At 39.3% G+C, this 18,756-nt stretch overlaps 2 protein-coding genes across 3 annotated transcripts; one reads left to right on the plus strand and one right to left on the minus strand.

The window, feature by feature from the left end:
- Positions 1-299: 299 nt before the first annotated feature.
- LOC307269830 (splicing factor U2AF 35 kDa subunit-like) lies at positions 300-8,254 on the minus strand. Its single transcript, XM_080052905.1, has 8 exons — positions 8,190-8,254; positions 7,249-7,336; positions 5,384-5,450; positions 2,557-2,606; positions 2,223-2,321; positions 1,782-1,915; positions 758-850; positions 300-591 (listed from the first exon to the last, which is right to left on the minus strand). Exons 1-8 carry the CDS (start codon positions 8,231-8,233, stop codon positions 483-485), a joined length of 684 nt encoding a protein of 227 aa, XP_079909031.1. The 5' UTR covers positions 8,234-8,254; the 3' UTR covers positions 300-482.
- A 997-nt stretch (positions 8,255-9,251) lies between these two features.
- Positions 9,252-14,274, plus strand: btla (B and T lymphocyte associated). 2 transcript variants are annotated; one of them, XM_080052743.1, is made up of 6 exons: positions 9,252-9,671; positions 11,290-11,613; positions 11,819-11,851; positions 11,938-12,066; positions 12,176-12,210; positions 12,301-14,274. In XM_080052743.1, the coding sequence occupies exons 1-6, from the start codon at positions 9,566-9,568 to the stop codon at positions 12,655-12,657; spliced, it is 984 nt and encodes a 327-aa protein (XP_079908869.1). In that variant the 5' UTR covers positions 9,252-9,565; the 3' UTR covers positions 12,658-14,274. The 2 variants fall into 2 exon arrangements, with proteins under 2 accessions (XP_079908869.1, XP_079908870.1); XM_080052744.1 differs by lacking the exon at positions 11,819-11,851.
- Positions 14,275-18,756: the final 4,482 nt, after the last annotated feature.

The raw sequence follows: 18,756 nt of genomic DNA on the forward strand, positions 1-18,756 counted from the left end.
TGTAAAGCAAACACTGTTTTCATCAGTGCGACCTAAGAAAACCGAACAGGAAGTATGGGAGAGGCAGAGGATTGGATTATATTGCATCATATAGTGTAATAGGAGGAAATAAGAAAGGAAGCATCGGTCTATTATGAACTGCAATCTTGATAACTGTGGCTTGAATGTGGTTTAAGTGTTTGTTGTCTACAGCTGCAGCAGAATGCTGCATGTTTGCAGTCTACCAACAATAACCAATTAGTTTCTTAATAAAAAGGATCCTACATGAGAAACAAATTGATGTTCATGTAAACAGGTGGTGCTTGTGCAGAATTACAAATCTGTTTTATTGAGAAAGCGAAACAAGCTTGTCTTAAAAAAAGGGAATAAGAAGAAAAAACACTTCCAACATTTCACCAAAAAAAGAAAAAAATAACTTTGTCATCACTGCTGGGGTTAAGGGAGAGGGATTTGGTAGGACATTGGGTCGGTCTCGGCTTTGTTCAGAATCTTCCCGAGCGCTCTCGGTCCCTCGCCTTTCCTCCACCACGGTCCCGCCGTTTGTCCCTGGAGCGGGAGCGCCTTTCCCGGGAGCGCGAGCGTGAGCGGTTCCTGGTTTGTAAAGGGAAAGATGTTTAGAATTTAAAGAAATATAGAATATATTATTATTATCTTATTATATCAACATGTAATGCAAATAACAAAACTTCCTTCCTCTTTCTACTATTATTTGTTTTATTTTGTGTATAAGTGATCTTTAGACAATGTATTTCTATACCTTTTCCTGCGGCGGCCATACAACTCTCTTCGGAGTTCTCGCGATATGGGTTTCAGATGCATGAAGTTGCAGAATCCCCCTCGGGTGCACTCTCTGTATGCAAACACAAAGTATGCAAAGGGTTAAGACTTGCAGCATGTGGTGGGGCACAAGCATGTGGTGGGGCACAAGTTGAGGACAAGTTGGCTCTTACACATGCCGAAGAGCGTGCTAGACCACCAAGCAGAACACCTGATCTGTAACTCCCACCCGCCCCACACTATGTTGATCTTATCACTGGCAGGGAAAACAACCCCCCCCCCCCCCCCCGATCCAATGGAAAAACACTGACAGACTCATAAAAGTGACCATCAGATCTTTCCTCCCACTTTGCAAGGACAACGTTTATCTTTACATTTTAAAAGATAATAGTGTCAATGCATTTCTGACTAACACATGTGCAAATTCAATGAAGGAAACAGTGCAGTTTTATCTAGCTGCCTTGCTAGGGGTCCAGGGCCAAAAGAGCTTGTGAGGGCACTTGGCCTTTTTACCTGCCGTTTAATGTTACTGACCTAAATTCTATTTTTTAACCTATTCATTTAGGTGTAATGTGAATTAGTATTGATTAATAGTATATTTCTATTGGACTTTTTTTTTAAAGGTTATTTTTTGGCATTTTCAAGCTTTATTAGATAGTACAGAGTTGAAATGGGGAATTTCTATTGGACTTTTGAATGATTGATTTAGACATTTTAATACTAATTCAGGTCTTATTTTAGAAATGCCTTAAATACTTTATACGGTTCTGCAGGAACCCTGGTATATACAATAGCTTACCACAAAATTCTTAAATTATAAATGTTCAAAGGATTTTTCTACTAAAATGATTTATCACATTTAAACAAATTGAAGAGGACATTACATTGGTTTCTTCTCACATTTATAATAATACATTTTATTTATATAGCGCTCTTCTCTCACTCAGAGCACTTTAATAATAGGTAAAATAGGTAGCCATTACAATTCAGCAGCTGCTACTCACCCCATTTCATACTGGCGGCAGCATGCTTCCCTGAAGTCAGTGACGGGGGAAAGCTCTGAGTGGACGGCTTGGGCGTTGAACCAACGGTTGTTCAGGTCCATGACTGCTTTTTCTGCATCCTCCTCCCGACGGAACTACACACAAGGGACAGCTGAGGTTAACTTCCGTTACAAATACTGACACTAAACAATGATCCCATTTGATGCAGTGATTATGCATTTATACACTGAAAAATAGATAAACTCTCAAACGATCTTAGCAAAAGGAAAATATGTCACTTTAAATGTCTTTATACTCATAGTCACTTGACATGGTTTTATTTTGATACAAGCTCATTCATCTGTTTTGTAGCCTGTTTCATTAAATTAAATCGATTTATGTTATGTGGATTCACTTTTCATCTCTTGTGAAATATAGATAGGCAGTAGGCCCATAACCAACCTTAACATAGACATTGCCAACAAGGTGGTCGCCCAAGTTATCGCACACATTCATCTCCTCCACCTCCCCATACTTCTCCTCCATCTCAGTGAACACCTCCTGTGTGGGAAATAAAGAGGAACAAGAACAATTAACCTGTGCTACAGTTAACATCCCTAATCACTCAGGAAATGCTAAATTTTTATTTCTCCTGTTTATAGTGCAGCTGTTGCGTATTCCTACTGAATCAATATTGACACAAACTGGACATATTTTGCCAACGTCAGAAGGCAGATAACGCACTTGTCATGTCACGCTGTGCAGCATGTAGAGGAGGGTACTAAAGATCACTCACCTCAAAGAAGTGATCGTAATGCTCCTGCATTTCAACATCGCTGACGGCGCCTAGAAAATGTCAACAAGGGGGAGAGTCAAGGCAAAGCTGGCATGAGACCCTTGGTCTTCAAATGGACTGTGTATCACCTTTAGCTTTTAACAAAAAGGTCTAACTGTAAAAGACTTTGATGTTATTTGTTGGAAGATAAAACGGTCTACTCTCCCCTGTGCCTTTTCAGCAAAAACTGGCACTTCGACCCATTTCACAGAAGCAAAGTAAACACTAGAGCTGACCCCTCTTAGCTTCCTCATGGTAAGTTGGGCTTTGACTTTAAAGGCCAGGACACACCAGTCCGACTACCCGAAAATGGAGTTTGCCGATTCAGGGAGCTCCAGTCTTCCCGTCGCGGCCAAAAAAGTGCCAAGAACACACCAAGCCGACTGCTGACTTTCCGTACGCTCTGCGCTTGCGCGGGACGTAATGTCTCCATAACAGCAGGCGGTGCTAATCTGTATTGTGGCCCGAAAAAATACGGAAGCCGGAAATGATGGACGGCTCTCTAGACCATAAACATAGATAGAAATACGTATTTATATTTATGGACCATAAAGAGCACCATTTTTAGCAGAGAGTGTCGAGCATGGTGTCGAGCAGTCAACAAGGGTTGATGCATGTGAGTACTCGCTGAACGAAACAAACAAACAAACAAACAAACACATTAAAACAATGGCTAACTGTTGTTAGCTGTTTGTGCTACCCGCCTCACTTCCGGGCTTCACTGATTCGCTAGCCCTCCACAAATCAAATTGCTCCAACTGAAAGACTGCCCGCCGCCGATTGAACATGGCTCAAAAGAAGCCCGACGACATCTACGACGACCGATTTCACGGCACAAACCAAACAGATTTGTGTCCCCGCCCCCTCCAGACTCTACAATGGCGATTATCGGGCCGGTGTGTCCGGGCCTTAAAAGTATTTGCCACTGTGTCACCTTCCTTGTTTGCATAAAGTCATGTACACTGTGCGCAGGAAGCCATGACGTAATACCACAGAACGTATGTTTAGGTAAACCCTCCCCTTTCATTGAGGAGAATTGCCTAAGCACCAGTAGAAAACCTGCATCGTTGAATCAAAAGCAGAAAAATGTGTACTCAATGTGAAACTGTTAAGTGTAAGGCGATGAACACAGAAACAGTCCGTTTCTTATAGCTTTTAAGTCTTTCATTTCAGCTAAATTAGGGATCCGATACCAAAGCTGTGCACATTATTGCACAGCATTGACACAGGTACTTAAGAGTTAGGCCAGGAAAACACGCAAAACAGAATTTGGCCACTTATTCTGTTGCGATGCCGTAAACATCTCCTGCACACTAGGCCAAATTCATGTGGGGAGGTGTGACACAGTAAATGAAGTGCAGTCGGTGCTGGAGGGTCCTGTGGATGAAAGGGGAACTTACAGTGTAAACCATCAGCAGACTGGGCAGAGGTTTCAAGGTTATGAAGGTAAATGTTCAAGAGGGAAATGGTCTGAAATACAAAACGTAAACTTCTGTGACAGAAATCAACCAAAATAAAGCTGGGGAGGGAAAAAATGTGATTAGAAAATGTTTCTGTCAGCAAACTGAGATCTTTAGATATTATATCTCTAATTAGCAATTATGTGATAGATAAAGGTGCATTCAAGATCTGAGAAAGGGCCACTGTTTTAGATTTTTGCTGATTCTTTAAATATTTCTTGTTGAGATATATTTGCTCCTTTACGCTTCTTAAAGGTTTTGTTTGGCAGAAAAAGGCCTGTCATTTATTCCTGTAAGTGTTTATACTCTATGATATACAGACAGTAGGTTAAAAGAATGTATTGACAAATCAAATAAATAGATCAAAAGGTGAAATGTTTTCATATGAGCACAAAGGTTTAAAGAGAGGCACCCAATTTAACCCACTGTGTTTTGTTATTCATGCAATGTGAACGTTAAACCCGACTTCACCGCTCTGATGCATCTGTATGCTACTCATTAACAGTAATGCATCACCTTTACTTGGTGTTAAATTGGTTTCCAGAATTGTTTGCCAATGTAATCAGGCACTAAATGGATGTTAATGACATCAAGCTGTATCCTAAAACGATAAAGGCGTCAAAGGGTCTTGTGTTGTGCAACCGCATTCAGGATATGATTTATAAACAAGCCTGATCTTTATATGGTCTGCACTGCAGGTGACGGTTTTATTTCACTTTCAAATCTAACAAAGAGGAGGACATTTTAGATGAAGCCCTTTGTCTGAGGAAGGATGCTGATAAATGGACTTTTGAATAGATGAACATTTAAATGTAAGGCTGAAGTTACACTAGTTTTCAATGGCAGAGTGAATGCAATGCTTTTAAATTCCCTGGATGTATGATTTACATTTGGGGCCCACAGCAAAAACAAACAAGTCTTACACTTACCTGTATGTGAGGTACGCTTTCAGCTCTACTAGACTGGTGCTCCATATATGTACTGCACACACTTAGAAAAACCCACTTCTAGGTATTTTAACATTATCAGCACAGGCTGTTAGTACTGTTTGTCTTGGCATCAATTATCTTACCCTTACGGCCAGCACTGGAAGTTGTGACGACTCAGCAGCACAAGGTTGAAAAACACATATTGGAAGCTTGTTTTTTGGGATTAGGCGATAACCAATGGATGACTGAATATTTAGTTTGGGATACCTGAGGAGATGGGGTCCAAAGTGGGTTTCTAGCCAGCAGGGCTGAAGCTGTACCTCACACCTGCTGTCATATGTGAACATCAATTTCAGGAAACAAAAAAGAAAGATGATGAAATACTTTTTTTCAACTTACAGCGAGAAGAATCGGCCGTCTGTGCACTGTTCTGGGGATTACGGTAGATGTTTTGAATCAAGATGGTCTGCAGGCGACAAAAGAACAAGAAAAGGCACATGGTCAGATAGGATTCAAGTTTTGTGCTCTTTTTTAAATTAAATCAACTTCTATTTTAACATGTACTTGATTGTCATAGTAAGTAAGTCAGTCAGTCAGTCAGTCAGTCAGTCAGTCAGTCAGTCAGTCAGTCAGTCAGTCATTTTATTTACAACACACCTAGCAAAAAAAGAGTCTAAAATGTACAATGATGACATAAACATAGTTACAAGTAAGTAAAACAGAAAGAGAAGCATCATACAAAAGCCAGATTAAAAAGATGGGTCGTAAACGGCTTTGTGAATATTTCTGAGAGCAGATCTTAGATCTAATTGGATAGAGCTCTAGACTTATAGAGAAGTTCATGACTGCAAAACATGAGCTTTGAAATACAACTGCAGGGCAAAGGAAATTACAAAATAGCGAATGAATGACGGGGCAAGTTTTTGCCTACTTACTGACATTACCAAAACATTCCCATTGGCTTGGAATAATTTGAACCCAATATACAGTACTTTAAACAGTAAGTGTAAATTCAGAGGAAGAATCTCATTCACAGTGCTGTCATGTCTGAGAGATTGCAATGCCAATATACTCAATTGAGCATGCACATGTTTAGCCTCATAGAAGATAAAAGGGATATAGTTTGAAAAACCGATCAGTGGATGAAACGGCGACATGCTTTGATGAGTCAGAGGATAAATATTGAGACAGCTGTGGCTCAGCAGGTACAGCAGGTTGCCTATTCCTGGCGAGGGTTTGTGGTTTTATCCCGGCCTCCTGTACACAAGTCCTTGAGCAAGACATTTAACCCTGAATTGCTCCAGATGGCAGGCAACACCTTCCATTCCAGCTCTGCCGCAGTGCCTGCATTTTTCTTTACTACTCAAACATTTACTGTATCAACTGAAAAATGCATGAAGATTTAGCTTTCCTATGAATCACTGAACTAATATTTAGTTGTATAACCTCTGTTTCTGAGAACTGCTTCAAATCTGTGCTGCAGGGAGTCGACCAATTTATGGCACCTGTGAACAGGTGTTTCAGCCCAGGACGATTGGACTACATTGCACAATTCCTCTGCATTTCTTGGTTTTGCCTCAAAAACAGCATTTTTGATGTCACCACATAGGTTTTCTATTGGATTAAGGTCCAGGGATTGGGCTAGCCACTCCATAACGTTAATCTTGTTGGTCAGGAACCAAGATCTTGTTCGCTTACTGGTCTGTTTGGGGTTGTTGACTTGTTGGAACACCCATTTCAAGGGCATTTCCTCTTCAGCATAAGGCAACATGACCTCTTCAAGTATTCTAATGTATCCAAACTGATCCATGATTCATGGTATGCGATAAATAGACCCGACACCATAGTATGAGAAACATCCCCATAACATGATGTCTGTGCCACCATGCTTCACTGTCTTCAAAGTGTACTGTGGCTTGAATAGGGGCCGCAGACAGTTTGTCAGACGACCCCCAAACACTGAATTCAAGCCACGGTACACTTTGAAGACAGAAATCTTCATTGCATTTTTTAGTTTTTTTGAACTAATATTCCTTTTTCTTCACTTTCTGTAAAGATTAAGAAACATTTGACAAATGTTTCTGCATTCTTGGATTTGGAATAGAATGTGCAATGTCCCCAATGCATTTGCGGGTTTGGAAATAAAAGCTATGATAAGGATTTTGAACTTGCCTCACTTTTTTAAACACACTGATATTATTTTGAAACTGTATGTCAAACTTCACAATAAAGCAATTATTTTTGGTGGCATCTTCATTCCTTACCTGGCTGAAAGTTGGTTTGTTGTGCAATCTCGAGCAGCGGTCTCCATGTCTGCACGCTCCAATTTTAAAATAGAAGGAACAATTGACCCTGGAAAAAAAGAAGGAACAGTGTCATCATACCTAATAGTTTACTTTTGTTTTAAAGGACCAGCCTGGCGATATTCTACATTTTGATGAATGTCGACAAACTACATGAAAAATAGCAAAATATGATGTAAGTCAGCTTCTCAACGTTTAAACAGCTCATCTGAAAATTATTCAAATAAAAATAGATGTGACCCATTATTTGAAGCTTTCAAATGGCAAAGTCAGAAAAAATATTGCTAGAATACTACTCCCTTTGTCTTAGCATTCTTAAGGCGTTTGAAATATTTATTCAAGATATTTTAACCTCAATTTAGGCCTTATATTTAGATTAACTTATCCAGTGCGCTTTAAGCCATTTTAATGTGGTAGGAACCCTGCTTTAATTTATTGCATAATTAGTGGAAATAACGCACAATAAACATATCGCGAGATTATTTGCCACTAGTGTACAGGGTGCCTTTTGCTGCACTCCACCGGTGTGACGGAACAAAACAACCCGCCTGAGCAGGGCTGTTCCTCTGCTGCTAACAAGCTCTTTTATTCAACGAAGCTTCACGTTACCCGGTTATTTACTGGCCTACAATGTATTTCTGCAGTGGTCACATATGTACTAACGACAGTAAACCAGCAGCCCCCAGGAGCTGCAGGTTAGATATGGTTAATTCCTGAGTTTCATTCAAATCGTTAGCTCAGCGTTAGCATCCCCTTGCTAATGAAAGCTTGTCTGGGACATTCAGCAGAGCTCCAGCGACAAACTGAGGCACGCAGGGGCCTAGGATGAACCACCGAACACACACTTTGTACATACCACCTCGTTTGAGCGTGAAGTGAAACATATATTGAATAAAACTTACTTGTCTTTCTCTGTGCCGAAAATGGATGCCAGGTATTCCGCCATTTTCGGCTCGTCGTAGACGTAGTGATGCACGTCATTACGTTAACGTCGAGTCTCTCACCCTCAATGCCTGCACTGATCCTGAACGCCGTATGTCTGCGCTGTTGGTCCATAGAAAAAAACAGACTATTTCTGTCTCAAAAACTGTGATTTTATTATCATCCCACACAACCGCAACTGGTCCCACTGCTCGAATGCCCTGACGATATCACTCAAAATAGGCTATTCAGTTTTGCTTTGCAATTTGATATTTTTCAGTTTTGTAGGCCTACTAATTTTTCTTCAAGTGCCAAAATATGATGCATTGTCATATAGGCTAGATTAAACTAATCGGAGGAAAATGTTGGTAGTCAAATAAATGTAACTATAATAGGCCTATCTAAGTTGGCCTACTATAGGCCTGCCTATACGTAGGCCTTTGTCAAAATAAGTTTTTACTTTCAGATTTAATTATATGGATGTTTGAATGTAGCACACTTAATTGTAATTCTGTTGGTCACAGGTACATAGGCCTATTTTTCCTTTCACCTGTAAAGAATCTGAATACTTCTTTAAATTGTATTTTCATTTAGCCTAATTACATGTGTGTCACAGCAACAAAACAAGGTTTTACATATCATAATATGGATTCTTACTCGTTCTTTTGTATGGGTATTATTTTGAGCGACAGACTTTTATTTCAATTATATATAATATTTCCATATATGAACTTGATGTGGATCGTCCTTTAAAACCTGAATGTGTCAGATTTGTTCACAGATGAGCAGCATGCTGATGGTCCATCCTCCTCTGAAACCACACGGCTGCATGCTAGAGCCCGCACACGACTTGCAGGAGACGCAGATTGTGAAGGTACAGAGGAAGGGAGAGGGGAGAGGGGAGAGGGGAGGAAGTCAGCTTGAAAAAAAGAAAAAAGGGTGAACCACAGACTGTGCCAAGAAGTGATGAAGCCGACGTCAAGGTGCACATACAGACACGACTCGGAAGTGAGAAGAGAGGTGCAGTCAGAGTGAGGGCAGCATAGGGTAGGAGGCAGATCGTAGTAAAAACTTGAGATATTTGCTGAAACTGTGGGAAGCCCCCTTCCTCGTGATCTGAGATGCTTCTCTGCATTGGACCTGCAACTTTTGCAGAAGCAGGACCACCCACCAACCTTCCCTCCCCTGCTTTAAAGGGGGAAAGAGGTAGAGGTAGGCTATAGGGGGAGCGAACTGAGAGTAGAAAGAGGAAGCAACTTGTAGATATATCATCTCGGGTTCAGCACTTCTGTTTTTCGAACCAAATAATGATGTGCTCTGAGGAAGGTGACCCACTCAGATTGGGTGCGACTGGAAGATGACGGGAGGTTTTCTGAACGTTCCCATCATGAGGCCTCGCCACCGCTGGACCGTCCTGCATGCGTCCATCCTGGCAGTTCTGCTCCTCAGCTTAAACGCTGACAGTAAGTTAATATTTTTTCTAAGCATATTGTGCTGTCTGATTGTTTGTGTCACCAACAATATTCTTCTCTGTAGACCTGTGATGTGTTGATTCAAAAGTGTGCTCATGTAACCACTTTTCAAAATATTCAGGTAATGGTTGGAGGTCTGATTTTTAATTTTTTTGTAAAGATTGTGAACTTTAAAGTGCACACATCCACACATGATTTGGATTGAATATGGAAATTAAATTCTCACAAACATGTGAGTTGGCCAACAGTCATTTCCCAAACCCAGGCCTGTTGAACTTGAGCTAACATGGTGAAGGCTGCACAGTCTCTCTTTCAGGTGCACAAAAAATTTCACTTTCACTTAATTTCTTCCACAACAGGAGGCTGTTTGTCTGGCTCGTGTGGGAGCATGATGGAAACATTTAGAGATGTTAAGACGGACATGAAAGAGACAGAATGTTTTTACGGAAAAAGGCACAGAAAACCTCCATATTACTCATTGACTTTATTAATTGTCGGCCCACGCGATGCTCCTTGTGCTATTGCGGTAAAGATTTAGACACAGGAGCGAAAAAGTTACTCGTTTGCAAGACAGGTATTATTCGATGATGACTCATGTTGGTGACAAAATCAGATTTAAGTTTATTCTACTAAGAGTTAAGAAGGTGAACATTGAATGTCAGGAAATAACTGTCTCTGAGAAAAGCACCTATCTCCAAATTTGATGATTTTGAGTTTTATCACACACCTCTCACCTGCAGTCGTCATGGAAATAAACATATAGATTTAAAATAGTTTTTTTATGAGCAATTTAAGATCATGTCTTAAAAAAGCTTCAGGTCAGCTACTAAATGGACCAAGTAGTCATGCAAAGTAAATATGATTTTTAAGTTCCCCCTTGAAACCTGGTTCCTTAGGTGACCTGAAGTAACTCTCAGTTCCTTCAAACCGCTGGATCCTATGCAAATTATTTTTCCACTCATCGCAAACTGAAATGTCACCAAATCGTTTTGTCTCTGCGTGCTTAGTTTTTAAGTTTTCATTTCTACTTTGTTAAGTCAAACGTCATATTTTCTCATCCTTTTACCTTGTGTTATATCGCATATGATCAATTTATTTGCTTCCTATGTCACTTTCACAATCTAAATTCTAGAGTATGAACCTCCAAATATGAATTTTAAATTGTGTTTGGTGTCCTTTAACCAGTGCGACAACTCCCGAAACCATTCTCTTCAGAGTATCTTTAAAAGTCTTGAATTCGACCTTTTCATGGAGTTAGTCAGCAGCATTTCAACCGCAGCAAACAAAGCATTTTTAATTGACCCATCCATAAATTTTAACCAACTTATCTGTGTGTCCAAGTCACTTTATTTTAAAGAATTATATCAGTAGGAATTATGTTGTATGGTACTGAGAATAATCCTGATAATGAATGGGATGATTTTGGCTTGTATTCCCATGCAATTGAATTTAAGGTGTTGAGGAAACCCCATTCAAAAAAACCTTTTGTTGCTGTTGTTTTCAAGATCTAGATGTCATCTTCTTTTATCACGAGCTGCCGTCAGATTGAAATGCAACATAACAGCAACACTGAACAATCGAGTAATCGTTGTTATTTTTCCCCTTGCAGGTGAAGATTCAGGATGTGACATTGAAATTAGGGTACGCCGCGTCACGGTTTATAATGCTACCCCTGGGGAATGTCTTAGTATTGACTGTCCTGTCCATTTCTGCAACGATTCCCCACCAACAGTCTCCTGGTATAAACATGAAAAAACATATGTTCCCGTCAATGTCAGCAGTGACAGTCACATTAAAACAGAGTGGACACTTTCAAACCCTTTAGAAGGGATATCACATTTGGTCTTTCAACAAATACTCACAAGCCACTCAGGTCTGTATCAGTGTCGATTTGGAGGCAGTGTGAGTCATGCCATCAACGTCTCTGTCCTTGGTGAGTGTGAATTTTACTGTAGTTTTGACATCTTTACTGAAATTAAGTGTCCCACGAATTGTAGACATTTAACATCTTGAATTTCTTACAGCTACTGAATAATTAATGAACAAATGTAATACTTAATTTTGGCTTCATTTGGATAATACAACTGTCTTTGTATCACTATGAATTAAGACTCTCTGTTGTGTGTTGTGTGATCTAGAGGGTAGCAATGATACAGAGAAGAATAACACAAGTAAGAAATATGTACATTTGAATGTGAATACATACGTTTTAAAACATAAACACATTAATGTTGAGTCAAGCTCCCTCTTTCTTTAGGAGAGAGTACATCTGAGGATTCTAAATCTGAAGAAAATCTGTGGTTATACGGGTACACTGCTGCTGGGATCGTCGTATTCGTCATCGTGGTGATAATAATATCTGTCACATTAATGCAAGGGTGTAAAGGTGAGATTAAAACTCTCCATTGTGAGATTAAATGCCAGAGTGTATTTGAATGAATACGCCATGCAGGACACGATCTAGTAACCAACTTCACCCAAATGTCGTCACGCAGGGCAACAGAAGAAAGAGACGCTCACTGAAAATCAGGTGAGACCAGGATACATTTCAAACAGCCACCTCATTAAATCTTATTGCTTCAAACATGTCAATGCTTTTTTGTTCTTTAAATCTTTGCAGTATATGGCGATCCCCATGGTCGAGCAACCCTTCACACACGCCAGCCTCCAGCCCTCGCCACGTGGAAGCCCCTGTGTGCCGCCGTCTCAGAGATCCACTCGAAGGAAGACACGGCCATCTGAAGCCAGTGAGTTGCCACCAACCAGAGACAACAAGCACGTTCACGGCAAGGTGAAAGAGAGGGACAGGGAGAGGCAGAGGGGTGAGGTGGAGGAAGAGGGGAGTTCTGTCGTCTACGCTGCCCTCAACCATCAGCCTCCAGCGGGGGCGGCTCCTCGGCCCCGGAGGCCCCAGCAGGAGGAGAGCTCAGAGTACGCAGCCATCCGTGTTAAAGACCCAACACCCACTAGACACTAGAGGGAAGACATTTCAATTGGGAATACAATTACCCTCCCACAACAAGGGGTACGGATCTACCTGAGAATGTCAAGATTGGCCCTTATGTAAGCGCTACATTTAGCATCTTCACCATTTAGTTGGTGCTACAAAGGCCCTGCTCTAATGCAAATTTTGTGAGAACCGGTAAGAATGGGTGCACTCCATAGGAGCCGAAGTAAAGTCAAGTCAACAAGCCAAACTGGCACAAAACTACAATTGCGCCAGTTCGGCTGTGGTTTCCACTTCATTTCAATTCGACATGACATAAACTGCAAATACAGTAGGCTACCAATGTGAATTAACAGCTTTGTGTGACAGGTAAGCAAAACAACATGTCGAAAAGTACAGACAATATTATACATGGCTTGTCATGACTGAATCCAAATAGAAAAGGTACCTTTCTGTCTTTGCAAACACCCTGAACAATTATTAATTCGACATAAGCAATAAATACCTAATATAATACCTGTGCAACACAGGAGCTAACTAGCCTGGATATTTTTTGTTGAATTGCTAACTTTTCCATTGCGAATTCTTACTTTTCATGCTAACAACCTTGGAAAAGGTCAATAGGCTACTATGGTTGCCTCTTGAAGACTAAAGACAACAAGGTACTGATATTGTTTTAGCCATATGGTTGTCTAGTTTGCATCATGTAACAGTAACATTTGTATTAATGTGCTTGCCTGAAAATGATACTGATATAATCCGGCTGGTGCCATGGTGAAGCATTTCTTCAAATCATACTGTAAAACGTTGTGATCAATCCCGATATGGCATACAAGTTAAGGATAAGGCTGGTGATATTCTGTACTTTCTTCATTGTCAACAACTCCCATTATAAACAAAGATAATTGAAACAATTAACTTGTGATATCAAAAGTCTTATATTATTCAACATCAATAAGCCTTTCTTCATCACCATGAACACACACTGTAGTTCATTTTGACTCAAGCTTACAAACAAGTCCTGCTGTCACAAATACAGACTACAGCACCCAATGTGGAACTATTACTCAAATAGTCCTCAATCAATGCACTATTTCCTCCTGTCTAAGTAACGTCTGCTACTGTTCAAAAATTAAACTACAGTATATTTGTGCGCTGTTTTTAAAGTTTTAAATCTTCAACAAGAGTCAATATGATTGGGGCTTTAGTGCCGCGGACATGATGGGAAAGATGGACCACGCATGTTATGATGATTTGGCTATGTCATTGGATTGGTTGACAATAGGCAATATATGGAAGTAAACCAGTCTCATCCTCTAACAGAGAACTGAGAAAGGGAAGAAGTCAGGCTATGACGTCCTAAGGCTGAATCTGCAGCGTTGGAGATGCCAGCACTTTCTCTCATCAAACTAAATGTATAATAACAGAACTTTTGCAAACTGTCTTTAAACTAATATGGATTTGTTTGTTATTGGTTTATACGTTAAAGGCGACAATTGTGACTTTGTGCTGCTGCAGTGCATCCATGACTTGAATTTACCCTCACAACATGCACCATTTTAACCGTTGACTAATTTTCCAACTGTACGAATGACTAATGTGCTTCTGTAATTATGTCCATTTTCTGAATTATTGATTGTGACTAGATACATGTAATAATAATCTCATCATTTTGTGCAATCAGATAACATAATATGTATCAATACCTGTCGGATTTTAATCAAGAATATATTATTCAATCACTTCTGACTTCTTTTTTGTACCGTTTTACTTGTAAAATAATCTAATACCATTGAAACAAAAATGTTGAATTGAAAAAAGAGTGTATTCTGTGAAGGGGGATTGCATACACCAAAGAAACAGGAAGTTATAGACCACATGGCATTGACTTTGGTATATAGAGCAGGCATACAGTTAAAGTTATTTGATAGCTGCTTCTTGAAGAGTTTCAACCATGACACCTGTCTCCTGCCTGACCACTCTCTACATGTCCATCCTAGCGGTGCTCATCATCACTCTGAAAGCTGATAGTAGGTTTTTTTATTATTCTATCTATATCGCTTATACTCTCAGTCTGAATGGCTCTTTGTTGCAACCTGTTTTACTGTCGCTTAGTAATCTATTCACGAAAACTAATCATATAAATGTTATTGTAAATTTGTTTAGCAAAGTTACAGGTTAATAAGACTGAAAGGGTTTCACATATATACATCTTACTTTTTATATATTTTTCCTGTAAGCAAAAACGCAGAATGAAAAATACTCAACGCGGAAATAAACTAGATTGTATGTTATAGTAGTTCATTTAATTCCGAAGATGAGAATAGTAAAAGATTTGAGCGATCAGAAAACATGAGTATTTCAACGTTAATAGGTGTTAAACTGAGCAAATGTAAAGGTGTATATTGAATCTTAGATCATATATAATGCGGATATCACACACCACTGTTTGAGTAGGTGTGGTTGGTATGTCCGCACAAAACCATTTAAGGCAGTAAAGATGACAAGGTATAGTTTGCATAGTTTTTCTCATAATTTCATGGAGATGGGGATTGCTTTGTACCAGTAAAAAAAGGCTACATATTGCACTACATGACGTCACGTAGAGTGACCATTAAAGACTTCGCAGCAACTCTTTTGCTTACAAATTTTGGCCTCTTGGGCACCACTTAATTAAAGAATGCCAGACACTAATTCCAAAACAAAATATATCCTTCGATAATGTAAAAAACTAAGCATGTTGAAATCGGAAGGATTTGTTTCCAGTTGCACATAACCAGAGGCAGAAAATTGCTGTAACCACAAAGGTACCAAAGATGACTTCCTGACCTGGATTTTTTTGACGGCCACAGCTGCAGCATTACAAACCCATACAACTCTTCCTGTGATCTAATTCTTTCACTGCTTTCATATTTACTATTAAACTGTTCTTATTTCTCCTTCATTTAGTATAAGGCTTATTAGTATTTATTTACTAATAGGTGTACATTTTTTCTGTAAGGTTACATTTTATTATTTTTATGCTTAGTTTTTGTTTCAAGGTTTAATCAAAATGTTATATAAGTTTTATCTCTCCATTTTCAAAGTTTAATTTAATTATTTGTGTTTTGTACAGTTTCAACTTGACAGGGGTGGGGAGTGTGTGTGTGTTGTGGTTGTTTTTTATTATGTATGTTTGCTGTTAATGGATGTTTGAATTTTCTTCGGGATCAATTAAGTATTATGTAATATCTGTCATTGTCAGCTGGTATCAGATCGTCCAATTAAGTGAGCATGAGTTGCCTCGTCCATTTCTAATCCCTATATTTTCTCATTTTCCCTTTGCAGGTGAAGATTCAGGATGTGACCTTGAAATTAAAGTACGCCGCTACACGGTTTATAATGCTACCCCTGGGGAATGTCTTAGTATTGACTGTCCTGTCCGTTTCTGCAACGATTCCCCACCAACAGTCTCCTGGTATAAAGCTGAGAAAAGATATGTTCCTGTCAATGTTAGCAGTGCCAGTCACATTAAAACAGAGTGGACACTTTCAAACCCTTTAGTAGGGATATCACATTTGGTCTTTCAACAAATACTCACAAGCCACTCAGGTCTGTATCTCTGTCGATTTGGAGGCACTGTGAGTCATGCCATCAACGTCTCTGTCCATGGTGAGTGTGAATTTTACTGTAGTTTTGACATCTTTACACTCAGGTCTGTATCAGTGTCAAATTAGAGGCAGTGTGAGGCTTGTCATGAGTCATGCCATCGACGTCTCTGTCCATGGTGAGTGAGCAGCAGGACTCTCTTACTGCTGTTGAATGATTCATTTCGAATGTGTTTTTTGCAAGTGGTCTCATTGAAGATACGTTACTTTTTTGTAGCAAAGTAACATTCTAATAATTTTTCAGGGACAATCGAGCTCACCACAGTTACTGGGACAACTTCGGAAACGGGTAAGAAAACCTAACTTGCACTTAAAACGCAATGTATGGCTCAAAAACTTTAGCTTCTATGATGCTTATTTTAATGATGTTCCCTTTTTTGTCTCAGATAAACCAGCAGTTCAGGGCACCCCCTGGCATTATGGGTACCGAATTATTGGAATCGCAGTGTTTTTCATCTTGGTGATAGCTATATGTGTTGTATCAAAATCTGGGTTCAAAGGTGAGAATGTGTGATCTTTACATGCAGTAACACTATTAACAATAGGAATATGTATTTCCGTAACTGACCCATACTTATGTTCATCCAAGGTGGTCGGTGTGTGGGAAAATCCAGGAAGACATCGGAACCGAGCTGCCAGCCTACCCATCATGAACTGTCTATCATCCATATCTATGAAAATTATCAGTAATCCCTAAACTATATGTCTTGAAGTCAAACTGTGAAGATCAATCTTGATATATTAGTAGTAGGCTACTATGAAGTATTGATTTCAAGTTTCTTTATCATGTAACATGCTTGTTTGTGTGTTTGTCAAATGAGTGTATCAGTGCTGGGCTGTGTAATAAAGATGTGATTTTTATGTTATACGCTATTGATTACCAAATATTGCTTTTTGCATTGGCAAAATATGATTAATGTCTTTATCATGGCAGATTTACTGTTATAAATCTTACTGTTGACTCCATTCAGTTCATTTGAATTCCTGTAAATCAAGCTGTAATGAAACTGCAGTGAAATGTCTTACGTGTGAAACCACAGCATGTAAAATGTTTACAGGTAAATAGTTTTGCTTCCTGTACAGGTAACAGTCTTTTTGCATACATCCGTTGCAGACATAAATGGGACTTTGTGTTTGTCCATATTGTGTGATTGTGTTTGCACCTCTGTTCTTGACGGTCTCTTAGATGTTGATAGAAGCAGCTCTTCTTCTTTGCCACGGTATCTGTTGTGCATTCAGGACTGTCGACTGACGAACAGGAAGCAGAATGAAACCACACGTATCATATAAATATGTAAAGACAAAGGCTGGAAGCTGTGTTACATTAGGCAAAAGAAATATAAATCATAAACTCACCCATCTACTCAACTTCAGACCCAAGGAAGGAATATGGACATCAATCCACATCTTTAGGATTCACTTAAGATTTCAAACTGTTAGTAGATAACTGTCAACCAAACAACAACAAGAAATATTTAAAGTTTCCTAGTAGGCCTAGGCTACTTAATGGAATAGGTTACTAGCTTTTTAATATAATATAGGCTAATATATTTCAGGCTAATTTAGCAAAGCTTTAACATTTTAAGCCTAAAACAAGAAGGGCATTTGGAATTTTTAAAATAGTTCAAAATGTTTTATGTCCACTGTGGAATTTAGTGGGATATAGGCAGGATAAATAACCAGGTTAGACGGCTTGAGAGAAAGTAGCACATTAACCACATATTGTTTATCAAATAATGTTGGATTTGAAAAATTTAAATACAAAACAGGTGCCCAATCCAATGAAAGGGGCACTGGCTGTTATCATCTGAACATTTTCCTTTTGTTATTTCAACTCACATTTCACTGAAACTGGTACGAGGTGCTAATAAATGAGTGTGAATTCCAACAAGACTACAGGCCATATTTCAAAATGAGTCACCTAACTTACATATACAGTATATTGATCACATGTGTGGAGCAGACAGACAACCATGGTAGGGGGGGGGGAACTCTTAATGTTCCGTCTCAGCTCATCACAGGACCGCCTGTCTTCAAACCTGAATCCAGGAAATGGCGCCTTTCAGTCAACACTGAAACCACCTACAAACTGAAAAAAAAAAAAACAGAACCAAAAGAGATCTCCACAGGTCTCATGTGAAAGTTGGTTCTACAGTTCATGTAGCATGATATGTCTACAACAAGAATTATTAATGGTAAACATTATTTCTTTACAAAAAAAATATAGAGGGAACTATAAATTAAAAGTCAAGAACAAGGCTATAATAATGAAGATTGCTGGAAAATGTTAAAGCATAGCCTACAGAACATAAGAAGACATTTTAGGACTATTTATAGAGAGTGGACCAATTACTTTATCTCCCATACATAGGTGTGACATGTAGTATGCAATGAACATTTATATCCATAATCAACACTAATGAGCAACTGTTCAGCATCTTGATTCAGTGTGATCTGGTGATTTTGTGGCAACAAAAGCCTT

Source organism: Ammodytes marinus (assembly GCF_949987685.1).
Source record: "Ammodytes marinus genome assembly, chromosome: 24".
Lineage (NCBI taxonomy): Eukaryota > Metazoa > Chordata > Actinopteri > Uranoscopiformes > Ammodytidae > Ammodytes > Ammodytes marinus.

Excerpts from the sequence above, each read along its gene's own strand:
- LOC307269830 (XM_080052905.1), bottom strand. The coding sequence starts at position 8,233 with ATGGCGGAATACCTGGCATCCATTTTCGGCACAGAGAAAGACAA. Across the intron at positions 2,607-5,383 it reads GACGGCCGATTCTTCTCGCT|GCGCCGTCAGCGATGTTGAA; the intron begins GTAAGTTGAAAA and ends GACATTTTCTAG. Across the intron at positions 592-757 it reads TATGGCCGCCGCAGGAAAAG|GAACCGCTCACGCTCGCGCT; the intron begins GTATAGAAATAC and ends TTTACAAACCAG.
- btla (XM_080052743.1), top strand. The coding sequence starts at position 9,566 with ATGACGGGAGGTTTTCTGAACGTTCCCATCATGAGGCCTCGCCACCGC. Across the intron at positions 9,672-11,289 it reads CCTCAGCTTAAACGCTGACA|GTGAAGATTCAGGATGTGAC; the intron begins GTAAGTTAATAT and ends TTCCCCTTGCAG. Across the intron at positions 12,067-12,175 it reads ATTAATGCAAGGGTGTAAAG|GGCAACAGAAGAAAGAGACG; the intron begins GTGAGATTAAAA and ends GTCGTCACGCAG.